We start from the raw sequence: 22,372 nt of genomic DNA, 5'->3' as shown, positions 1-22,372 counted from the left end.
AACTGGTCTTCAGTAAGCTTCAATTCACTAGGCAGGGCCTGGCACTCCAGTGTAACATTTCTAAGGTTCTGCAAAGAAGGAATATAAAAAAGCTCAAATCTGCCACTCTGTGGTAAAGGAGATGGGGTATAACATAAGAGATGAAAAGTATTCATCATTCCAGCAGGCAGACTCAGGGTGGCCTCAAATTCAGTTCCCTTGAGGAAAAACAAATTTATTTTGCGAAATGAAGTAATTCTTTTCAGTAAACAGCTGTTACACAGTTATCCAACCTAAATGAAAGCAAGTAAAAATATGAAGCTAAGTTCCAAACCTGCACTATGTGGCTGCAGTTTCATTATAGTCCATGAAGTTGCAACTATTTAGTTCACATCTCAAGTTAGACCTATATAATTTTGTTTTATCAGTTAGATGAAAAATGAAAGAATGCTTTTATTGCTTTTGTTTGCTTCTAAATTAATAATGACATTCTAGTGAATTTGGTTTTCTGACATTTTAGGAGACCTTTCTTTTGATGACTTTGCTGGATATAGACTAAGGATTATTTTGTGGGCAAGGGATTCCGCAAGTTGCAGAAGCCAAAACATGCAAGTGTCAATTGCTTCTGACATATGCATTGAACTGATTGTGCCAACTTTATTATTTAAGTGTCAGAAGTGTCTGGATGTAACTGTAGATCTTTCTGCTCTGTTTATAGGCAGCCCAGAGCTGAATTTAGATAAACTGGTCAGCGCCAGGTATCATACAACACAGTCTGATGAAAAACAAATGTCTACAGAGGTTAAAAGAAAAAAAAAGAAAAAGAAAAAGAACCCAGCCATATTACAGTTCTGACTTAGTCACGACACTGTGGAGAAAAAAAGACTGGGCTGCCCTCCTTTTCTCCCCCCACTTCAGCCAACAAAGAACTGCTTGTTTCATTTATTTCCCAGAAACAGCACTGGCCTTCCAACAAGGTCAGCAAAAAATGCTGCTTTTCAGTTCTGGTGCATTTTGTTCCAAAAATCTGTAAAGTATTAAAGCAAAAAGTTGCCCTATCCCAGTGCACAGAGAATCCTTTATTCAGATTTCTGAGCTGCAAATAGCTATACAGAAATTTCCCAATAGTTTCAACTGTTAAGTTCTGTGATATTCACATTTAACTAATCTTTCCCATCTTCAATGACTTAAGCTTAAGAAACCCCAAACGAACAACCTGCAGGTGCAACATCAAAGCTATGATTTAGCAGGAAGTAATTTAAAAGATTAGAGATTAACTCTGCACATATTTTTAGCAATAAATCAGTAAGAACAGATAATGGTGGGGGCTGCTTGAGTGTAGAGACAGCTTTAATGCTAATGACTAATTACTGATGACCATTAGAATTTGAAATATTTATTAAATTACTTTTACTTTTGTTTCATGCAATCTTCAGCTTTTGCGTTTCATTCACTTCGAAACTACGGAACTGGCCCTCCACTCTTGCACTGGCACATGTTTGAATTACTAACCTTGAGGGGAAATGATTATACCAACAGGAACTTCTTTGCGTCAAAATTAAAAACTACTAGATTTTGAAATAATGCCAAAATCTCTCTTGAACACATCAACTTTTAACATTTCAGATTGACTGGATAATCCGTTGCTGGTTTAAAGGTGTGTGTCCTTTGAGACACCTGGATTTAAATTACCTGATAATGAAGTTAATTCCTACTAGTCTCTGGAACTATTAACCGCTGTCCTTAAAACATACATAAATTACACCATTTGAAATCTGATTGATAAAGTACTTGTTAGAGGCTTTAACTGAAAACAACCAAAACCCTCTCATTCTTTTGAGAGCTGCATCACAAAACTCTCATTCCCACAGAATGGGCAAGTCCTCTACAATGCTTTCAGGTCTCCTGTAAGTAATCACCAGAAGCAGGTGCCAAGATTGTTCACACTGACCACAGACGAGTTGTGTTTGCTTGTTTCAGGATATCCAGGAATTAAAAATTACCTGGAACAGGAAGATTTTCCACTGTGCACGTGGTGTGAAGGTACAGGTTACATGGAGGGAAAAATATGTTCCCCTCAGTGTCACAGATTTCTATCCAAATTTCCAGCCAATGCAAACCAAGCCTTGCAAAATCCAGACCATTTCATGGATGTTAGTTAACACTAAAATACGTATCACCTGGTTTTGAGTTTGGGAGTTTCTGCATTCTTATATCCAGAGACTGACTTTGACACAGTAACCAAAACTGCCTTCTATCATCCTTAAACAATAGTAGCTACACCTCTTTTATCATGGCAGGATATGGAAACTTTGGTTCATGTGTTTATGCTCCTAGACAGGATTACTGCATTGTTTCATTGGTTGGATTTCCTATCTGACTTAAAAAAATGAAAGCAGAGGCAAAGTGCTATAACTCCCAGTTGTGCAGACACAATAAAGTACCACAAGCAATACAGCTGAAAGCTAAACTTCTTATATTCTTGGATGATTTTCTATTAAATAACTAGTTGTCAGTTTAAGAGGCTCTTCACATTTAAAAACTCTATTGTGTAATACCTGATGTCCTTCATCTTAGAGAACCAGTGAATTAACAGTGAAAGTCATGCCTGCTTGTATCACTTGGGTCGTGCCTGCTGGTGGGTCTTGGCAGAAGTAAGATTCTCTTCTTCAGTAGGGAAAAACAAAAATCAAATAGTTCTTCACCTGGAGTTTGATACAAAAAGTTAATGTGGTTGAACTCTCAGGATCAACACATACACTGACACTAAACAAATTAACATTGGGCTTTCCACTGGGTTCTCCCTGAACTGCTTGATCTATAAAACGGAGATAAATATTACCAGCTCCTACCAGAGATGAGCCATTTTGTTTTATTTTTCTTATACTCTATATTTACATGTGATCTGATCAGGTGAAAGTGCAGTGTCAAGTGGAAACTAAAGTACATGTAGCATCCTCTCCCCTCTGCCAGAAAGTCTTATCTATTCTGAAGTCTCTGTGTGTGTGTGTGTGTGTGTGTGTATTACACATTCTGAAACTGCCCCACTCAGTGCTGATGATACAGTACTCATTTCCTTTGTGGTACCAGTCTCCTCCCTGATGAACACATGAGACCTACACCAGGACCTTCTCCTCTGTCACAAAGGATTTCTGCACCTGAGTGTGCAAAGGCCTGAGCTCCTGCTCCGGTCCCACTGCTGACCCTGCTTTCAGCAGGAGGCCAGGCTAGAGACCTCCCAAGGCCCCTTCCCACCTGAGATGTTCTTGCTGTGCAAGGCCTCAGCCGTGTGTGGAAACTCCATCTGCTCTCCTTACCTCAGACCAGGCATCCTCACCTTTGTGAGCTCACAACATTAATACTAATCTCCCAGCAGCTGTCCCTCCATTCAGTATACTTCAATGAGGGTACAGGTTCTTATCAAATCCCTTTGAGGATGTCACTAGCACATAACTGATAAACCAGCAGCACAGAGATAAAGTAAAACAATCTGCTCCAGAGTACAGGAAAAGTGTGCTGTACACTGTCCTGATTTAGGGCACCTCCTTTGTTTTTTAACTAGGGACAATGTAACAGATGTCAACATAAGCAGAGGAGTTGCTGAGAACAAAAAGTTCACTGTCCTATTCCTACCTCTAGGCCACTCCAGCACTGCTATAAACAGGCTGACCCACACGCAGCTGGTTGGAAGCCAGAGCAGATCAATTGTTAGTTTCACCATGTGCCATGACACGCTGCAGACACCTTAACCTTTCTGGTTTTACACAGGTTTCTTCTGCAGATGTCCACTCTCACTTTATGATTTGCTACTGCCCACTAAATCTTATAACATAACCAACACTCTTACTGCATATATTCAAGCAGGGCAGTTGTTGAGAGAAAGGCAGAAGAAAGAACTGAAGTTAATTACCTCGAAAGTCAGCCTAGGTGTTTCTTACAAATGTAAGACAAAAGTAAATATGTATATTGCACTACTTCTATTGGTGACCATAGCAGACAAATGTTCACCATTTCCCTGACATGTGAAGAGATGTGCCCTGATGAACCACACTGTAAGTGAATAATCAAGGAATCATGGGATCAACTTATCAAAAATTAACCAGAACAAGAATCTGCTGTGTTTTTAAGACTACCTATTTGACATAGTTTTGTGATCTTGAGCCTGCAAGGTCATCCACCTATTCTCATTTTCTTGAGCAGTAGAAAAGTTAAAGCTTCAGAAGTGAAATATTAGGGATTATTGGTTTTTTCCACTTACATACCTTCTTTCAGGTTTACTGGCTATATTTTCACTAAGGTTCACATAGGGCAACAGCAGACAAATGTAAGTTGATTATAATATAATAATGGCCAGTCTTCGTGAGCGAAGATCCGGGGAAGGTCTTTACACCTTCCAGCCTGCGCGTTGGATTTTTTTTTAGGTGAGACACAGTGTGCGCGGAACTGAGCCCACCCTTTAATCCTAAGGTTCATCTGCCGGGGCCAAGCGAGCTTGGACAGTGGCAGCGAGGTCCTTAGGACGTAGGTGGGTTGCCTTTAAGGGCTAACGAGCCCCACCTGCCCGGGAGTGGCCCTGACCGGGAATCGAACCTGGGTCTCGGCGGTGATAGCGCGGCGCCTTTACCACTAGACCACCAGGGGCTCCTCGTAAGTTGATTAAATTTACACTTAAAGTGCTAAACAGGAACATCAAGGGAATCAGACCAGTTATAAAAAGTTTGTAGGTAATTCATACTGAAAAACCGACTTTTTAGTATATTGCAAATTGCTTCCAGTGCAGAACCTCATTATGTAAAAACCCCACAACCATCAAAACACTATCAAGCAAACCATCTACATCCTCTGACCTGAAAAAACATAGGGCTGGCTGTGAACAGGTCATCCAACAGCCTGGACATGATACAGGGCTTGTGAGGGCTTTATACCACCTCAGAATGGAAAAGCACAGAAAGAGCTTATTTTTCTATGTTTAATACTATATCAAAAATTTGTCACAGAGGCTCTAAACTAAAATGAGATTTAGAACTTCACCTCAAGCAGTACAAATTCACTTGCTGCCAACTAGACAGAGGGAGAATTAAGTAAATGAAGGGGAAAACAAACTGTTAGGTTTGATAGCAAAATCAGAGCTACCTTCTTGAACCAAGAATTACTTTGATAAGCAAATCAGGAGAAGGTGTCTCTCCTATCTCTTTTGTGTTTTCAGAGAGATGTCATCCAGTACTCACTGAGATTTGGCTGAGACATTGCCATGGGCCTCTGTGGCACTGGTGTGGACGTGGCTGCAGGATGGTGGCTAATGTGATTCAGCGGCTGGTTCATGGGCTTTCGAGGATCTTGCCATGTTGTAATTTTTTCTATGTGACTGAGAAAGAAAAAACACAAGCTTAACAAAATATACCAAATAAATTATATACAGTTAGGCATAATGTCATGAAAGCCCTATTTGCTTCTCTTATCCCACATCTGTCTGCCTTTCTCATCTCACTCTAACCCACTTGAAATTATCTATCATCTGGTCATTTATTTTTTGTTTCTGATCTTCTGCCCCTGCCGTTCTAACTCCTTTTGCCCTACTGCTGAATAATTACTTTTACTTGAACAATTGGTGAATTCTGTTGTGATACTGAAAATCTATAATACACTCATCTTCCAGATTATTCAGTTGTCCAAAAATTTTTTACTCTTGTCCTACCAGTCTTCTATATATCTGGCTATTCCTCACTCAGTAATATATAGTCATCCTGCTCTGAGTTTTGTAAAGGCAAGTGTTTATCTTGCCAAATCCAAATGCTTTGATCCTTCCTACACCATGAAAACTACTCTGTCTGTATGGCTCCAAGAATACCAGAATATATTCCGACTACCAAACCTGGCAGATGACAGCCACCTGGCTCATGTGTAATCACCAATTTCTCTATAAAGGCACTAACGTATTTTATTTGCAATGTAGCCAACAATGTACCTGCCCCTCCAGTAGGCAAACTCTTATGTACATGTATTACCCTGAAAACAATGGAGTTGTGCATAAATTCACATAGATTTTACAGGGAGGTAACTATAACAATGATCACTGTAAAATATTTTTGGCCACAGAATTCAGTGGGAAAGGAACTATGGTTTTGTTGCAACTGAAAGTTTACACTGCAATGCATCTGTTTTGAAAGAAACTTATCAGGACAAGGATTTCAAGGATCAGTGTGTAATTCCACTTGAAATAAGAAACAAGAAAAGCAACTGTGTTAAAACAATCAATAGTCTGGTATCTATCAAGGCTATGGGTTGTCTGTCCTTGGATGGGTTATCTGTTAGGTTTTTGTTAAAAGAGGTAAGTCTTTAAGAAGAATATGTAAAGAAGAATAAAAATTTAAATGTTCTGTGTCTGGAAAATCATTTCAATCCAAACTTTCATGAAAGCACAGTGTAACATCATCTTTACTGTGCTCAGTCTTGAGCTTGTCATTGCTTTTGCTGGTGGCATGGCTACCACTGCTGTCACCACTTCACAGCGAGCTGATAACCAGAACTATTTCACAAGCAAGTTTCCATGTATATTGTAATGTACATCTCAGGTATTACCAAAAATAATGTGAATTACAAGCAGAGAAAAAAAAAAAAGGACCTAAATAGAAAGAAGTGCCACTGTCTTTATTTAGTCTGTAGCCATTTTCTTTTTCTAATATTTTACATTGAATATACACTTCCCAAACCCTAACTGAAGATCCCACTTTCAAGTCGATGCTTCTCAGTTTCTAAGTTGCTCAGTCACTTCCTTTCTTCTAGAGTATTTATCATTCACAATGAAACCACTCACCATTGCTTCTCCCTAGCATTAAAACACTATATTCTCCCCTCATTGTAAACCTTTATTATATTCTAGCTTTTCTTCTTTTTACTTACATTTCAAGTATAAGAATTCTTGTATATGGTGTATGAAGCCAAAGAGCCCCAAACTTTATTGATATCTTACCTCATCTATAATATTTAAACAGAGAGAACTATGTAGATATGCAAGGAACTTTTATTACTTGATTTTTTAAGATTCTTATTTGAGGCATATTCAAACATATGAAAAAGCAGCCCCAAAATCCATATTCAGATTCTCACTTTCAAGTTTTCTTATATGCAATTTTTGCATTTCTTCTTCTTATATATCCTAGTGTCAGAACAGGCCATTTCTCAACAAGGTCTTCATTCATAAATAAGTAAGACAGGAAAGCAGAGTTAATCTTAGCTTCTATTTCTGCATCACAGATGAGACTGATGGGGGTCTCCACAGGCAAACAAGAAGTTTCCGTGTTCTCCCTGCAATCTGGGAAAGTTAAATATTTACAACTCAAACGAGATACACAAGAATCTGTCAACTATGATGCAGAATGTGCTATCATAACCACTGCCCCAAGCTGCCCAAATCATGGCATTCCCACCCATAATGTTCTGCAATGCTCCAGTGCAGCAAGTGGCAAATTGCATCCCAATGGTGGTCCCTCATCACAGAAAAATTAAACCAAAGCTTGGATCTAAACAGCTGAGTATTTTACTTGGACTTGTGATTCTGTTCCATCTGTTGTACCTTAGGCTTTTGTTAAATGCCTCCTGTTTGGGTGCCTGCCTCCTGCTTTGAAGTGTGAGTGTTCTCCAGAATTTGTGCTGCTGCCATGTCTTGCATTTTTTAACTGCGAGGCTCTAATCCCCCACTTCCACTGCAGCTGTGCCAAGACAGCTCAGTGAGTTTAAATTAGAAAGCAGCAGCATGAAGGACACCAAATGTATTTCAGTGGGTTCTATTTTCAGACCGGTTTTTTCCCTAGTATTAGGAAACTCAGAGCTACTCATCTAAAAAAGGTTTAGGGGGAACTGAGAGGAATGAACAGATTATTCCGTAAGTGCACTCTCACTCGAAATAACACAGATGAAGAGTCTGTCTAACACTGTCGAGCTTCTCGGGGTCCTTTATTAGAGCTTGGACACAGGGACTGAGCAGTGATTTTGGGACTGAGCCACATCACAGTGAAGCTGCTGCTGCTGAGCAGGAACTGGTGACTGACCAGCACCCAGAGTCCTCACTCTCTGACTCATGAGCCACTCCAAGGGGACCACGACTCCCACTGCCCTGGAGCAGCTCCAGCCACCCACTTCCAGCTACTCTGACATTGCCAAACATTGGGAAATCTGTTTACAGCTCCTGAAGCAGAGCCAAAGCATTGCCCAACCTTCTCTCTGTCCCTCTGCTCCTTGTAAACAAAAACAGGACAAAAAGGAAGTGTATCTGAAGTCAGAGCCCACTCATAGTGCTCTGACACTGTCTGATGTGGCAGATAGGCCTTTATACAGATGGAAAGTTTTTTAAATTCAAGAAAATTACCTCGGGGCCAAAACATCCCAGTCTATTGTCTGAGCTTGCTCATGGTACTGCAGTGAAATTTCTGGTAAAACTACAGCCAGAGCCAAGCCCCACACTATTTCAGTAACTACCACCATGCAGCATCCAGCAGCAAAAGGAAACTGTATAAGCTCACAGAATCTTGGGCATCTGTAAAAGTCTAGTATCATCTACTTCCTAAAAACCTTAGTTCTATTATTCTTTTTTAAGTGACTTTTATGTCTTGCAGTCAGAAGTGAGCAAAACTTAATATATGAATAGAGTGATTTTTAGTTTAGAAACAATTACCCTATGTGTATGTGTCCACTTCTCACAGAAATTAATGGAATATGTGTGTATATACAACAATGCGCTATCAAACTGGGTTAAAAAAGAAAATCCAGGAAAGGGCTGTCAAGGTCCTTCACTATTCAGGATCTCTGACATCACAGAAGTGAATAAGCTCAAAAGGAAAGACCACAGAACAAATATTCTTTGTGAATAAACAGGGAATTCAAAAACCATTACTAGAATTTAAAGAAATCTACTTAGTACATCTTGTTTTTAAAAACTACTAAGTCACAAAATTTCAATTCACCTGAGGGAAAAAAAAATCTCATCAAGCAGCTTTCAGAAGTATGATTTTACCCCTTTAAGGTAAACAGGGGGGAAAGTGTGCAAGTACTTAGTTCTGTGTAACAATTAGGATGAAAAAAATTACTGTGCATATAAAAATCACCCTTTTTTCTTAAGAAAACCTTCGATCTCACTTCCCTCGCACACTTCAAAATTATTTCCAGGCCTAGTGTCTGCTCCTAAGAAACTTCAGGAGTAGAAAGATGACACCCACTATGCATAGAAAAATAAAAATACTGTTTTGGGCAAAAAAATTACTCACAAATTAGTATTTTTCAATGCTTATCAAGAGTAGTTACATTTATTGGCGCGTTTAGAGACCTCCAGACCCACTGCTCACTACAGAAACACCACCAGCTTCCCAAGGATGGTAGCAGCGGCGGTGCCGCTGTCATGCCTCCATGAGTGCCTTGCCTTAAGGTGGTGAGTTTGGCCAAGGGTGGGACCAGGAAACTCTGAAGGAGATGAAGAGAATCAAGGAAATTCTATAATTAGGTGGTACTTCACAGCAGTTTCTGGCAGCTGTTGGAACCGGTGGGAGGTCTGGCTGGGGGTACCACAACAAGTAGCAAAATTCTTCCTCGCCAAGTGGTGCGCAGCCTGTCACCCTCAGAACTGCCCCTGCCCCTGTCCCACCAAGGTCAACTAGTACCAGCACCTGCTGGCTCTGCAGACCTGGGGACACACTTCAGTCACTGTCATCTTTCTAATCCTAACAGGAGAAGGAATTTATTGTTCACTAAAAACAGTAGGTGAGAAACATTTTAGATTGCCTCTAATAAAAAAACCTGTACATATGCAATGGTCAATAACCCTTGGATATTGAAAGGGAATCTGTGAATGCTTCTTTTTAAGAATCCTTCATTAAGCACTGTTCTTAATTATTAGCAAAATATTTCTTTGTGGATATTCTGTCTTCTCCATGGCTATTATAGGTACAAAAAAAGGAGAGGACGTGGTTCAACAACTGTTCTGTCTCTAGCATGCAGCTGGATCTCTTGCTTTGACATGCTGCTTTTCCCCTTCTCTCACCACAGACTGGAAAATTTCAAGAGCCAAATTCTGCTCTCATCACAGCATAAAAAGGCTTTACAGAAAATACAGGACTATGTCTTAACATCATGCACTCACCTGTGCATTTGGTAACTGTAACTCCTTAAAGTAGATTTCAACAGTTCTCATTATGTGAGACCTGCTTTCAAACACATAAGGGACAGTCACTTCTCATACAAGTGTAAGGCTTGAAAATCATGCAATGATTTCAGTAGGGCAGCCCAACTTTTATGGCTTGTCACTTGTTTACAGCACTGCTAAATGCAAATTTAAGTGGAAATGTGACTGAGTTAAATTATGAGCTGAATCACATCCTGTTAAAGACAATGAGCTTGACTCTGGCATGAGCCCACACAGAACATGTTTGGAGAAAACCCTTGATTGGCACTGACAGTTTACATGCCAGACTGTGCAGACAAAGCATCAATGTCATTAGGCTGGCAGTTGTGGTCTTTTCTTTCAGTTTATGTTTACACTACACACACAAAAAAAAGGAATGTGGAAAGTTTAATACAATGAACACAGATAACTCAGTGCTAGCCTCTCTTCGTCCTCTCGTGGTTGTGCACTGTGATACCACTGTTATTTACCTAATTACACACTTTTTCCAGAGAGTGCCTGCTTTACTCACTAAATGCATTTCACTATTCAAATGCTCCATTTCTGGCACGCTGTGAATTATTTTCTTTAACTAACACACAGCTTCATCCTGTACCTACTGCAAAATTTTCAAACTCTATTCTAGTGACAGATGTAATAATCTTTAAAAGATTATGAGTAAATCATCACACTGCAAGTTCAGAGATCTCTATTTGATTCTGTAAGGCTGTCTCCATTCTACAAATCAGAGGTACAACACATTTAGCAGTATCCAGTGTTTTCAGGGAGCACTTTGAAACATCTAGGCCCTGACCCTACAAAATAGGTATCACTTTTGTGTTCAAAACACAGCTTACAATGACTTCGGCTACCACTATGAGTGCCTGGCATATTATAAATCACAGGGAGGAATAAGGCAGTTTGTGTAGGTTGAGGTGGCTCTTATTTTCAAATACATACACCCTTTTGTGCAATTAAATAGAGATAAAAAGCCTTTTTTTTTTCAGTGAGCACTAAGATGAACAAAAGATGAAGGACTAGAGCCTTCCTTTAGGCTATTTTGTGAAGATACAATAATTCACAAAAATATTTTTAGCAAATAATGGGTAAAAACAGCATACCCAAGAGACAACATTCACCACATCCCACTTCATTCCCTTGTAGCTTTATCACCTGTAACAACCACATTAAAAATTATTGCTATCTGCAGAACATGTATTTCTCCATTAGCCTGACACTTTCCAACATCACAAAAAGAAAAGCTGATAGGGCTAGTTCTCTTCCAGGTATGCAGAGAAGACTGCCATTACCTTCTTTCTCATACACACAAGTGAAATGTACATTTTTTTAAGAAGGGTCCCATCCCCTCTAAAAAGACATATGAGAAATTATGAGTTCTTTTAAAGAAAACCTGGTGATGGTGCTACATAAGAAGCAGACAGCATAATTTAGACTACTGGTGTCCATCTAGTGAGCTAAGGCCAGACACACAGTGTCTGGCACTGGCCTGTGCCCAGGGCCATGCTGTGGGAATACAGAGTGCTGGTCAACTTGGCAAATGGGCAAGGTGCTCCTTCTGTGGAACAACACTGTGAGGTGGGAAAATCAGATAGCTACAGTATACTGCCTGCTATTTTGCACAGGTGCCTTGACATCTTGAAACTTCTTTATGTTTCCAAATGTCTGAGGCAGACCATGGGACACTTGGGCTGTTGGAAATAAAATTTGGTTTAAAGTCTGTTCTATTTTTCTACGATTCTAAATCACAAATGATTCACGAGGCAGTTTAAGGTCCCAAGTGAATCTTGCTGGGTTATATTAGAGCCCAAAACAGGCAGCCTACATTGGGCTCCCTTGGCCTGAGGGCACAGCTGCTCCTTCAACAGCCTGCAGTGCCATGGTAACATGGGTGAACACCTTGGTCAGTGTGTTGAACCTGCAGAAACAAACCTTGCTGACTGTTTCAGCTACATTAACAGATTGATCCGCCTGACCCTGCAGCCACATGTGAGTCAAAACAAAATGGAGAAAAATATTCAGAGAGAGAAGGACAGGGCCAGGCCACAGCTCTCAGCATGCCCTGCAGCCAGGACAAGTCAACTGTGAGACAGCTGGGACAGCGTCAGCCTATTCCACAGTCTGCTCTCACCTTATGATTTTTGACCAAGGAGTGAAGAATGGGAGAGATTAAAGAAAATCTACAGTGGTATTTTTTACACCAAAATCAGACATCAAAAGACAAATGCCTTATTAGGGTTTCAGTATGAAGAACTTCCCTCTCTGAAAAGGAAAAATTTTGTCCATTCTTTGTGCACTCCCAAAACACTCACTGGCACTTTGGAGTGAACCTAGTGGAGCCAGTCCATGTCCACAGCTGTTGCAAAAGCACTCAGGGTGCCCGCCCCACTTCCACTCCCTCACCCCCGACATCTCAAAACAACTGGTGACACAGCCACAACAGCTGTTCAGCATTATTTCCTAGCCTCAGCATTTTAATTATATGCTGACATTACTCACTGCTAATCAGGAAAACACAAAATTTTGCATTATTCAAAGCCATAATGTTAATAATATTTTGCAAAAATCATGCATGCAGTATATACATGTGAAGGGAAAATACCTTTGAGGTAGAAGAGCTTAAAGGTGCATGCTGCTGATTCCATTTTTGCTATTCAACAGTTGGAAAGAATAAGAACTTATAATTCCTGACATCACTAAAAACACACAAACATAAAATCCAGTATCTCTCAATCACTTCTCCTTTCGAGCACAGAAATTAATAACATTCAACAGTTCAACCGCTCATTGCTGCTGGAGTTCAAGTGAAGCTCTGCAATATACTGACCTGAAGGGTTAGCTACTCAAATTCAAGGCACTTGCTTTTTCAGACGCCAATAATGTTTCATGAAAATTTCATGAAGCTTTAACAAGGAGCCATAATGGAATTATAAAACTGACTGAACCATGGACTTTGTTCTTTAATGCACGTTCACTGTCATCTCCAATCTTCAAGCTGGAACATTACATCTGTATTTGAATATTTATTATCCTATTCTAAGTAACTTCTTTGGTGAAAAGAGTTGCTCTTTCCCTGAATTTGTTTCAGCATAATTTGCTGCTGAGAAGAGAACTTTGGGAATGTCCTGCTAGCTCCCCTTTAACTGACTGATTCCATTGTTAGTGTACACAGAGGCCTTAAAACACATTAAACTAGTTACACAAATGAAAACAAAACGCTCTTTGAATTCTATTGAGAACTTAACCTTTAGAATTTGGATGGAATCCCAAATCTTGAGAGAAAGAAAAAAAGTACTGAATGAAGCTATTATATAGAACATTCTTACGGGATTTTTTAATGTATACACATATAATGACCATAATGCATTTCTTTACTTGATGAGTGCCTGTAGCACTCATATTTAAAGAGACATATTAATGATTCTATTAAAACCATGTTTATTTTATTTTGGGGGAAATATAATACTCTGAAGACAAAGTATTCCTTTGTGAGAGATACATGACATTATCAGATTCGTTCAGTTTCCAAAATTGTTAAATAGGTTACAGAATGAAAGAAAATTAACTGTCCTCTACTTGAGCTAGAGGGCTATCATCAGGTTTTGTTATGAATGCCTCTGTTTACCAATATAAAAGCCATGTCAAAAGGGACCATATTTATGAACTGTCATATATATATATAAAACTGTTATATACATATATAAAATGCTGCTGTCTTGTAACAAGAAAAGGAGAAGTGGCCCAACCTAAAAAATACTCTTCCACAATCACGATGGCATTTCTAGACAATCTGTTATTACTTTAATACATTCTGCATTCCAGTAAAAATTAATAAATAAACAAACAAGAACCCCCCTTCAACTACACAGAATCCCCTTATAGGGACACAATAAAAATCTTCCCCAAGGAAGAACGGGATGGTAGGACAGAAAAACAACCAGAGGAAAACAGGATACAAAATCCCTATGAAGTTATAGGAAAATTGTCTTCTGAAGTTGTATTCTACTGCACGGTCTGGAGGCAGAGAAATGTATGACTGCACAGAATTTGGTTCCAGAATTCTCCTCTGTAGTCTAGATTTTTATGTCATGCTTTGCTTTTTGACTCTGTCAGAGAGTCACCATTAATTAATGTTTCCACAACACTGTATATTTTGCACATGCATTAACAAAAAAACCAAACAAACAACAACAAAAAAAATATTCTAGTACCGGTGCCCTCTGGATCAGAGAATTAAAAGGGTTGGACTAATTATTGTAATACCAACAAAACTTTTTTTGTACTATTTAACAATTACGCACTGTTTTCTCTTTGTAATTCGAAGAATAACTTGTCAAGAGCTTCAGATCCTTGTAATATATTCAAGTATACGTTTGTAAAAGGTTTCTGTTGCAGAAATAAATAATTTTCTACTCCCTAGGTAGGCACATCTGCAATCCTGCCTCCCTTCTGGTTTTGAAATCATACAGGGATCAGCATTTCTTCAAAAGACAACAAAATGATGTCACCACAGTCTCTAGAATTTCTTTCCCCAAATGCACAGCAGTTGTTCTAACTTTTTCCTATGACAAGCTCTCTTTTTCCAGTTCTGCTTGGTCAGGGTTTCCAAACAGTAACATGACTGGCTTTTCCCAAACGGACAATTCTCCTTCACTGGAAACTGAGCACTCTGGCTCAAAATACACACATTTGTGCAAAGCAGTTCCTGGTACTGCAGCTCTCAGTCTGAGATCACTCTCACAACCTCAGCTTTCAGGTCAGTACATTTATTAAGTCCCAGAAGGTCAGAATAACTTCTGTCCTCTGAACGTCACAGGCAGCAATCTTTGTATTTTATAGGAATGCCAATGGCTACAGCACAACAGACATGCAGAGTTAAACTAGACACTAAAACATATTTTTGGGGTTGTTTTTGCTCCAAGCCCCAAACCTCTACGTCTTCAGACCAAGATCTGAATCATGTCAATAAGATTTTAGTTTGCCAAGAAACAAATGAAAAAGAATTTTCTTCTATGATTTAGTTACGACATAAGCAACTAAAAATAATGTTTATGCAACAAATTTCATTCAATATATCAAAAGCATAACTATTTAGATGAATAAAATTAGTTTGGATCTACATTTTTCTACCATATTAGTGGTTACAAGGTAGCTAGAATTATTTCAAATATCAAGCCACTCAAATCTCTTAGTATTTAAAAAATAATTGTTTCATTATTGAAAAATTGTCAAGAACAACTTTGTGACTGGTACCTGAAATGCTGAAGTTTTATTCACTTTCCCATGCTTCAATGCATCATGCTTTTATTTTTATCTAACCATGAATTCTGGTTTTTGGTCTCTGCTCTCCTTTCAGTGTTACATGGTGTAGAATAATCACAGAATCATAACAGTCATTGTTTCAAACCTATGTGTCTAAAGTTAAATAAACACTCTAAATCTCTTTATCACGTGTTATGTGCATAAGGACATATGGAGTTGTACTGCCCAAGCACTTCTGCGAGGTCTGAGAACTCTCCCAAACAGAGTCTGTACTGACCCACCTGTAAGCCAGTGGCAACTACACACAGGTGATGTTCTTCCAATCACACCAGAGGGGGGCAGAATCCATACTTATTTAAAAAACAGTCAGTTAAGCAGCTTGTCATCCCCCCCCAAACCCTGCAAACCCCAAACTTTTAGATCTCATTCACACAGCAGCAAAAAGACTCCAGACACCATGGGCAGACACAGCGGCTATCGGGATGCCTTTGACATTTCCTCTGTAAAATAAATTCTGTGGGAGAAAACCTGTTTCATTTAAATGAATACTGAGACAACCATGACCTTGAATGCATCAGGACTTATCTTACTTCCTCCATTCGGAACATTTTATCACTACTGAGAATACAGTACGGACAAAAGACAATTGAGGAGAAACATATTTTTTAACAGACAGAAGGTAAAACAGCATGTTGCCCTCTTCTGAACTCCTCATAAGGCGAGGAAAAGAAAAGCAATCAACCAAACTCAACTGCTGGAGCAAAGGGAAGTGGAGCATGGCTCCTTCCTCTTCCCTGTAAGATTAAGAAATCTATAAGAACTTCAGATATTCAAACAACACCCTCACTTTCAGGACCTGAAGAAATGTCTGATGGATTCTATGCAAATAATGCCCAAACCCTCTCCTTCATCAACATCAGCATCTTCTCTACTATTCCCTACTACCCATTTAGGGGGTTCCCTCATGACACAGAAAAATTTCCAAGGATTCAATCTCTTACATGGCATATGCATATGAGAAAAATCCCATCACTTCTTCCAGTGAATTGACTCCCAAGAAACAAATTAAAATTGGTCAAATTTCTAATAGCATCTGTTTTGGTTTTACCTGTTTTTATTACCCCTTTACTTTTAATTTTGAAGGTCAGCTTAGAATATAAAAAAAAAGGTCTAATAAAGAAATGGTTCTTTTCACAGTTGGCACTGGTTATCCACTGCCCTCTGCTAACACAGCTTCAGCTCATGGGTTATGTGCTGTGAGGGCCTCAGTACCTCACTCTACTAGACAAAAACAGGAGCAGGTTATAAATAACTTCAGAAGTTTCTTACAAAACTCTGACTCCCAACATAATGGTTGAAGCTCTCCAGAGAGTTTTAATACACAAAGGTCAGGAGGTGTCCTACTTGGGCTACTTTTTTTCTTTATGATACGTGGTGGAGGTGATTAGAAGATGAATTTTTCTTGGACCCTATTTCTACCTTCCATATGAGCTGATTAGTTCCCATGGAAGAAAAGGCAGGACAAATAACGACAGTAATCACCACAGTTCAGAAAGCTGACCTTTTACAATCTCAAACTACTGTGTATCCAGGAAATCCTGCCAGACAGTCCCTGTTTGTAAATGGTTGGGAAATGTGATCGTGTGCCATGAAAAACAGATGAAAAGCAGGATCTAGTTAAAAGACCAAGTCTTTTCTCAAACAAAACCTTTCCAAAATAAAGAAACACTGTCTCCTAGCTGACAGTTGACCGCAGCTGAGGAAGGGTAACAGTTCTGCACTGCTGCTCTCTGTACTTGAGAATTTTAAAACAAGACCAGAATTTCAAATAAGATTTAGCTGAAAATAAGGAATTTCTGTCAATTCTGACACTGCAGTAATATTCCAATCAAACACAGTCTATTTGAAAAGAAATCTTTTTAAATTTTAAGTACAGATGTGGACAAGAAAGGCTTCCCTTAAGCTGAGAATAATTGTAAAAATATCAGATGTTTAGCAATGTAGGTGCATCTCACTGATTTTCAATGAGGTGCATGGAACACATGTTTGAGGATTACTGGCACGAGCATGAGAAGCTGGGCTCATGTCATAGGAACACACTGCGCTGTATTCAGAAGCAATAATGCTGTGATATAGAAGCAGCACAAATTAATGAGATTATTAGTAAATCAGTCCCTAAGCCTATTTATTTAGTAATGAAAGAGAGTGACTGGTCAGGTAATGTTTAGCCTATGCATTTAACCTGGCTAACAAATACCATTTTGAGGGGAAGAGGGTGGTGTGGTGGAGAAAGAGGCTTGCTACCCTCAGAAAAGATGTGGCTTTTTTTAAATATTAAAGTGCTGTACCATAGCTACAAAAAATGCTGTCATTGACTGAAAAAAATAAATTAAAAAGGCAGTGTCATAGAATGCTGCAAAATTTCCTAATAAGCCACTTAAAATCTGGTAAGTAAAATCTGATTATTAAAATCTAGTAGGAATTAAATATTTCAAACCAGCTTCTTACCTGGAAAAGTCTCCTTATATTTCAACTAGACTTCTTATTAAATAAATGCAGAATTATTTCATGGAAACACAGGATATCATGAGTTGGAAGGGACCCACAAGGATCATCCAATACAACTCCTGACTCCACAACGGACAACTGAAAAGTTAAACCAGCTATCTGAGAGTCACTTAAACGCTTCTTGACCAACAATGGGCTCGGGGCCATGACTACTTCCCTGGAGAGCTTGTTCCAGAGTCTGACCATCCTCCCAGTGAAAAGCTTTTTCCTGGTATCCAGTCTCAGCTTTCCCGGCACAGCTTCTAGCCACCCCTTTGTCCTTTCCCCAGTGGATACCCCCAGGGAGAAGAGCCTGTCACCTCCCTCTGCTCCCCCCAGGAGGAAGCCACAGACAGCACAGGTCACGCCTCAACCTCCTCCAAACCCAGTACCTCAGCTGCTCTTGACAAGTCATGTCCTCCACTCTTTTCACCACCTTTACTGCTCTCCTTTACAATTTCACATTGTAAATAATTTGATGGACTGTATCTTATTATTCAAAGCCTTAAAATCCTTTATGGTCTTTAAAAAGAGGGGAAAGATTTTGTAATATCCAAATTCAAAGAAACAGTAAGTGAAAATGAACCTCTGACCAAAACTAAACTACTAAGAGGCAAAAGAAACTTTGTGAGAATGCAAATTAAGATACAGCCTGCAAGGAGTTCTCTCATCTTAATGAAGATCTGTGATATTTTATTGGCATAATAAGTTCAGAGGAGAGGAACAAAGCAATCTTATTAAAAAATTTATCTGGTAAAGTTTAACCCTATGCTGATACTTTCATAATTTACAATCAGATCATTACCTCACTGAGGGGTAAGAGCAATAATCCTGTATTTTCATTTTCAGTTCAGTTTCCATCAGCCAAAACAAAATCACTGAGCCTTTTTCCTCTGGTAAACAACTGAACTGGGACTCGAGCTACACACCAGATTGATGCCCCTAAAGCCACAGTGCCAACATGGATGCAGTCAGAGGATCCTGGCGTTACTGTCCGTGACACGGCTTCGCACAGTCATCTTTGTTCTGGCACACATTTGGCAACTATTTGACAAGAGAATCAACATAGGAGATGCTTTCTGGAATGTGCAGCATCTGAAACCCTTCTGGTGCCACAGACTGCTCACCCGTTTCCATGCTGCAACACAAAACAGGGAACTGCCACAGCAGCGTGACACTTCATCCAAATGTTTGGCAACGGAAGATCATGGCAAATCTGCCAAATAATTCACAAGACATATAACACAGAATTTAAGAAATCAAAGTTAGATCTTCCCTCTGTCCTCAGAGCAAGTCTACCATAGAAAGAAAATAAACCTAATAAGGTGCATCATTCAGTCACTGCAGATGACTGCTTAAATAATGTTTCTTCATAGATTTGGGTGAGTATTGGCATGGTTAATACCAAGAGCTATTTTTTTATTTACTTATGGACTAGAATTGCAAACTTTTTTGTGAAGTTACAAACCTCAAACAAAGATCTTTCCTAGCTTTGACTAAGTATGTTTTACAGCATACCTTTACTGACTACTCTCAGTGCCAAATCTTTAGCAAAACCTTCATTTCTTTTATCAGTGATTTACTGTTGCACTTTCAGTAAGTCACAAATAGTCTCACTAGAAATCTCTTTTATGCTAGTTATTCGGTTTTACATTGTTTGCTCTCTTGCAAAGGCATAGTTTCATTGATTTTCCATTGCCATAAATTCCTTCAGTAGCAGACAAAAATTGAAACGCCAACTATAAAACATGAATAAAGAAGTAGAACTCTTCACCACCTCTGACAAAAAGTAAGGTTTTATCTAAAATTATAATATACTGTTTTGGTGATGTCAGAGCTGAGAGACAGTGATGGCAGCATCTGTGAAAATATCATCCCATGACTGGAGAAGTTTTCATTAAGGGAATGGCTGTCAAAACATTACACTAGGTATATTCTCTGCAGTAGGAAGGGATGGCAAGAATTGTTGGCATCACTGTACCCATCCTGCTGGCAAGGCTGCCATGCCAGTTAGAGGAGTTGTAGGTTGAAGAGACACACATTTACTCAACATTAAAATCTGGTCCATAATTTTCACATCAACCTCACTCACATCAAACCCTCAGTTTTGGCATGTGCTGATGCAACTCTGCCATATACATTTGCAAAAAAATATTTTTTCCCGACCTCTCATGGCAAAAGCACTTATATTTCCGTTTAAATATTTACAGTAGGATGACTAAAACATGAATAGGGAAATGCAGTATCAAAACCAAATGTGAAATAAAAAAAGCTTTTGTGAAGAACTCCCACACTAAATTCTACTCTTGTCAGCTCCGAAGTGCTGACCTTTTCCCGCATTCCTGCAGAGCTGCACGGTGTTGCCCACACAGCATGGTCGCACTCATTTACTGATGCAAAGCCTGCTTTGTTTGAATTCTGAGACATCTCACCCAGGTGAGGGCACTGGCAGGAGGCTGCAGAGAGAGGCTTCCACACGACAGAACTGCCTGTGTTTCTCTGCAAGAAACCACATGGAAGACGTGTCAAGATTAGAAGAGTTGCTTTTGTCCAGACTGTCTGACTAAGTAGACAATACAAAGCCTTTCTTAAGTGGCAAGTACTTTTATTCCTGAAGCTTTTGAAAATACAGTATTTTGAGAAAATTCTGAAAACAACTCTGGCATTTCTACCTTAATGTTACAAAAGGCTGCTTAGGCAAACAAATGACACCAAACAGTCTGGTTTTCTTCTCTTTCTTTCTTTCTTCCTTTGTAAAAAAGTTGACTCCAAAACCACATCTCCCAAATGATTCATCAGTTAAAGAGACCTTTGGAAGCATGGTCTGAAAATCTAACAAACTCCAGCCAGATAACACTCCAAAAGGATGTAAGCTTACACTGTAAGAAACAACTTCCATGGAGCAATATTTAAAGTTTATTCCTGTACACTGTCTGCTTCAATACACAGAAATTTTTCATGAACAAGACCAGATGCTGAAATGAAGCCCAGAAACAAAGGCACAGAGAGGTTACATGATTTCCGCAGAGTCACAGCACAACAGGAACTGTGCCGTTGTTTCCTCCAGCCCAGGTCAACTTCCCAGTGACTCTCACTTCCTTCTGCTCAGAAGCTGCTGCATTCAGGGGCTTCACAATGAAGGTGACGACTAAGAAAATACCTCAATCAAGAAGTTTTGAGAACTTCTTTAAAAGCCCACATGAATTTAAGGCCCGCACTTCAAATACTATTTTTTGTTTCAGAAGCAAAAGACTTTGATACAATTTAAGACTTGCTTGACTGAAGACTGTTACTGCATTTCGCGATGCTTACACCTTTGCTCACCAATCAAACATTGAAAAACAGGAATGTAGAACATTTAATAAAAACAACAGCAGCAGCCAAACTAGGAAAACTGAATGCAGGTAATAAAAAAGGATTACTCGTCATACAAGAAAAAACTCAAATGTACCATGGAAGTGCCCTGCTATTCTCAATCCTGGAAGACTGTCAGAATCTTGCACCCAAAAATGATTAGGGACAGATCAATATCCAGTGAATAAAAATGAGAATTTTGACCAAGAAAACACTGAGGGGCCGGCAGACGTATGAGCAGACAAATAAGTCACTGCAGGAAAAGCTGTGTCTGGACTTGCAGCTCTACCACTGCTGTGCTTGCAGTGCGACTGCCAATGCAGATGCTGTGAGCCAGGAGGAGGTGCAAGATAGTCAGCTCGTCTTGCACATCTCCCTTTATATTGCATTAAGTTCCGGTGACATTCTAAGCAATTATTTCAATTTTAACATAATATATTTTGCTCAGTTCTCTAAGCAAGCCTGTACCTGTCTCTGTAGTGTAGCTTCCATCACACCTGCCTTTAACATAGCCACAGGTATGGAATACTGCAGGACAGTGCAGTGTTCCCAAGATTTCTGTTCTTGAGGAGTTCATACAACAGTCATGGGCAGTAGCATTCACTCTAGGTCTGGACTTTGAGTTATCAATCAATGAAAAGAAAAAGATCCCCAAAGCAGAAAAAAAACCCACCTCCATCCTACATCATGCTGGCTTCTCTCTCTCTCTCTTTCTCTCTCTCTCTCTAAATGAAGGGGGAAAATGCTGAAAGTCTGTATGTTGAAATCCAGCCGACATGACATTTCCTTTGGATTTAATTGCTTTCATACAATTTGTATCTGCTAAGTCACGCAATGCCCCCAAGCCCCAAATACGCTGTTACAAAGAAGCTCTTGTCCTGTAGTAACCTCCATCACAGACAGAATTTTCAGCTTTAACCAAAGCTTCCAAAAGGATACAAATCAAAGCTCAAACTCCAGCTCTTCCAACATGATTTGAAGGAGTTAATAGCAAAAAGCTGGAAAGGACAGACTTTACAGATTCTACATTTTCAAACCTGTTCAAAATTGGACACATCCATC

At 39.3% G+C, this 22,372-nt stretch overlaps 1 protein-coding gene across 1 annotated transcript in view; it reads right to left on the bottom strand.

The window, feature by feature from the left end:
- Window positions 1-22,372, bottom strand: part of WWTR1 (WW domain containing transcription regulator 1) — a 41,857-nt gene that overhangs the window by 14,061 nt on the left and 5,424 nt on the right. Inside the window, exon 2 of the mRNA XM_050308388.1 lies at window positions 5,208-5,344. Within this exon, the coding sequence (XP_050164345.1) occupies window positions 5,208-5,344 (137 nt within the window). The remainder of the gene's footprint in view (window positions 1-5,207; window positions 5,345-22,372) is intronic.

The sequence above is a fragment of the Myiozetetes cayanensis genome, unplaced genomic scaffold (assembly GCF_022539395.1).
Source record: "Myiozetetes cayanensis isolate MyiCay16 unplaced genomic scaffold, myiCay2020 scf13, whole genome shotgun sequence".
NCBI classification, from domain to species: Eukaryota; Metazoa; Chordata; class Aves; order Passeriformes; family Tyrannidae; genus Myiozetetes; species Myiozetetes cayanensis.
This window is presented reverse-complemented; position numbering and strand designations above follow the sequence as displayed.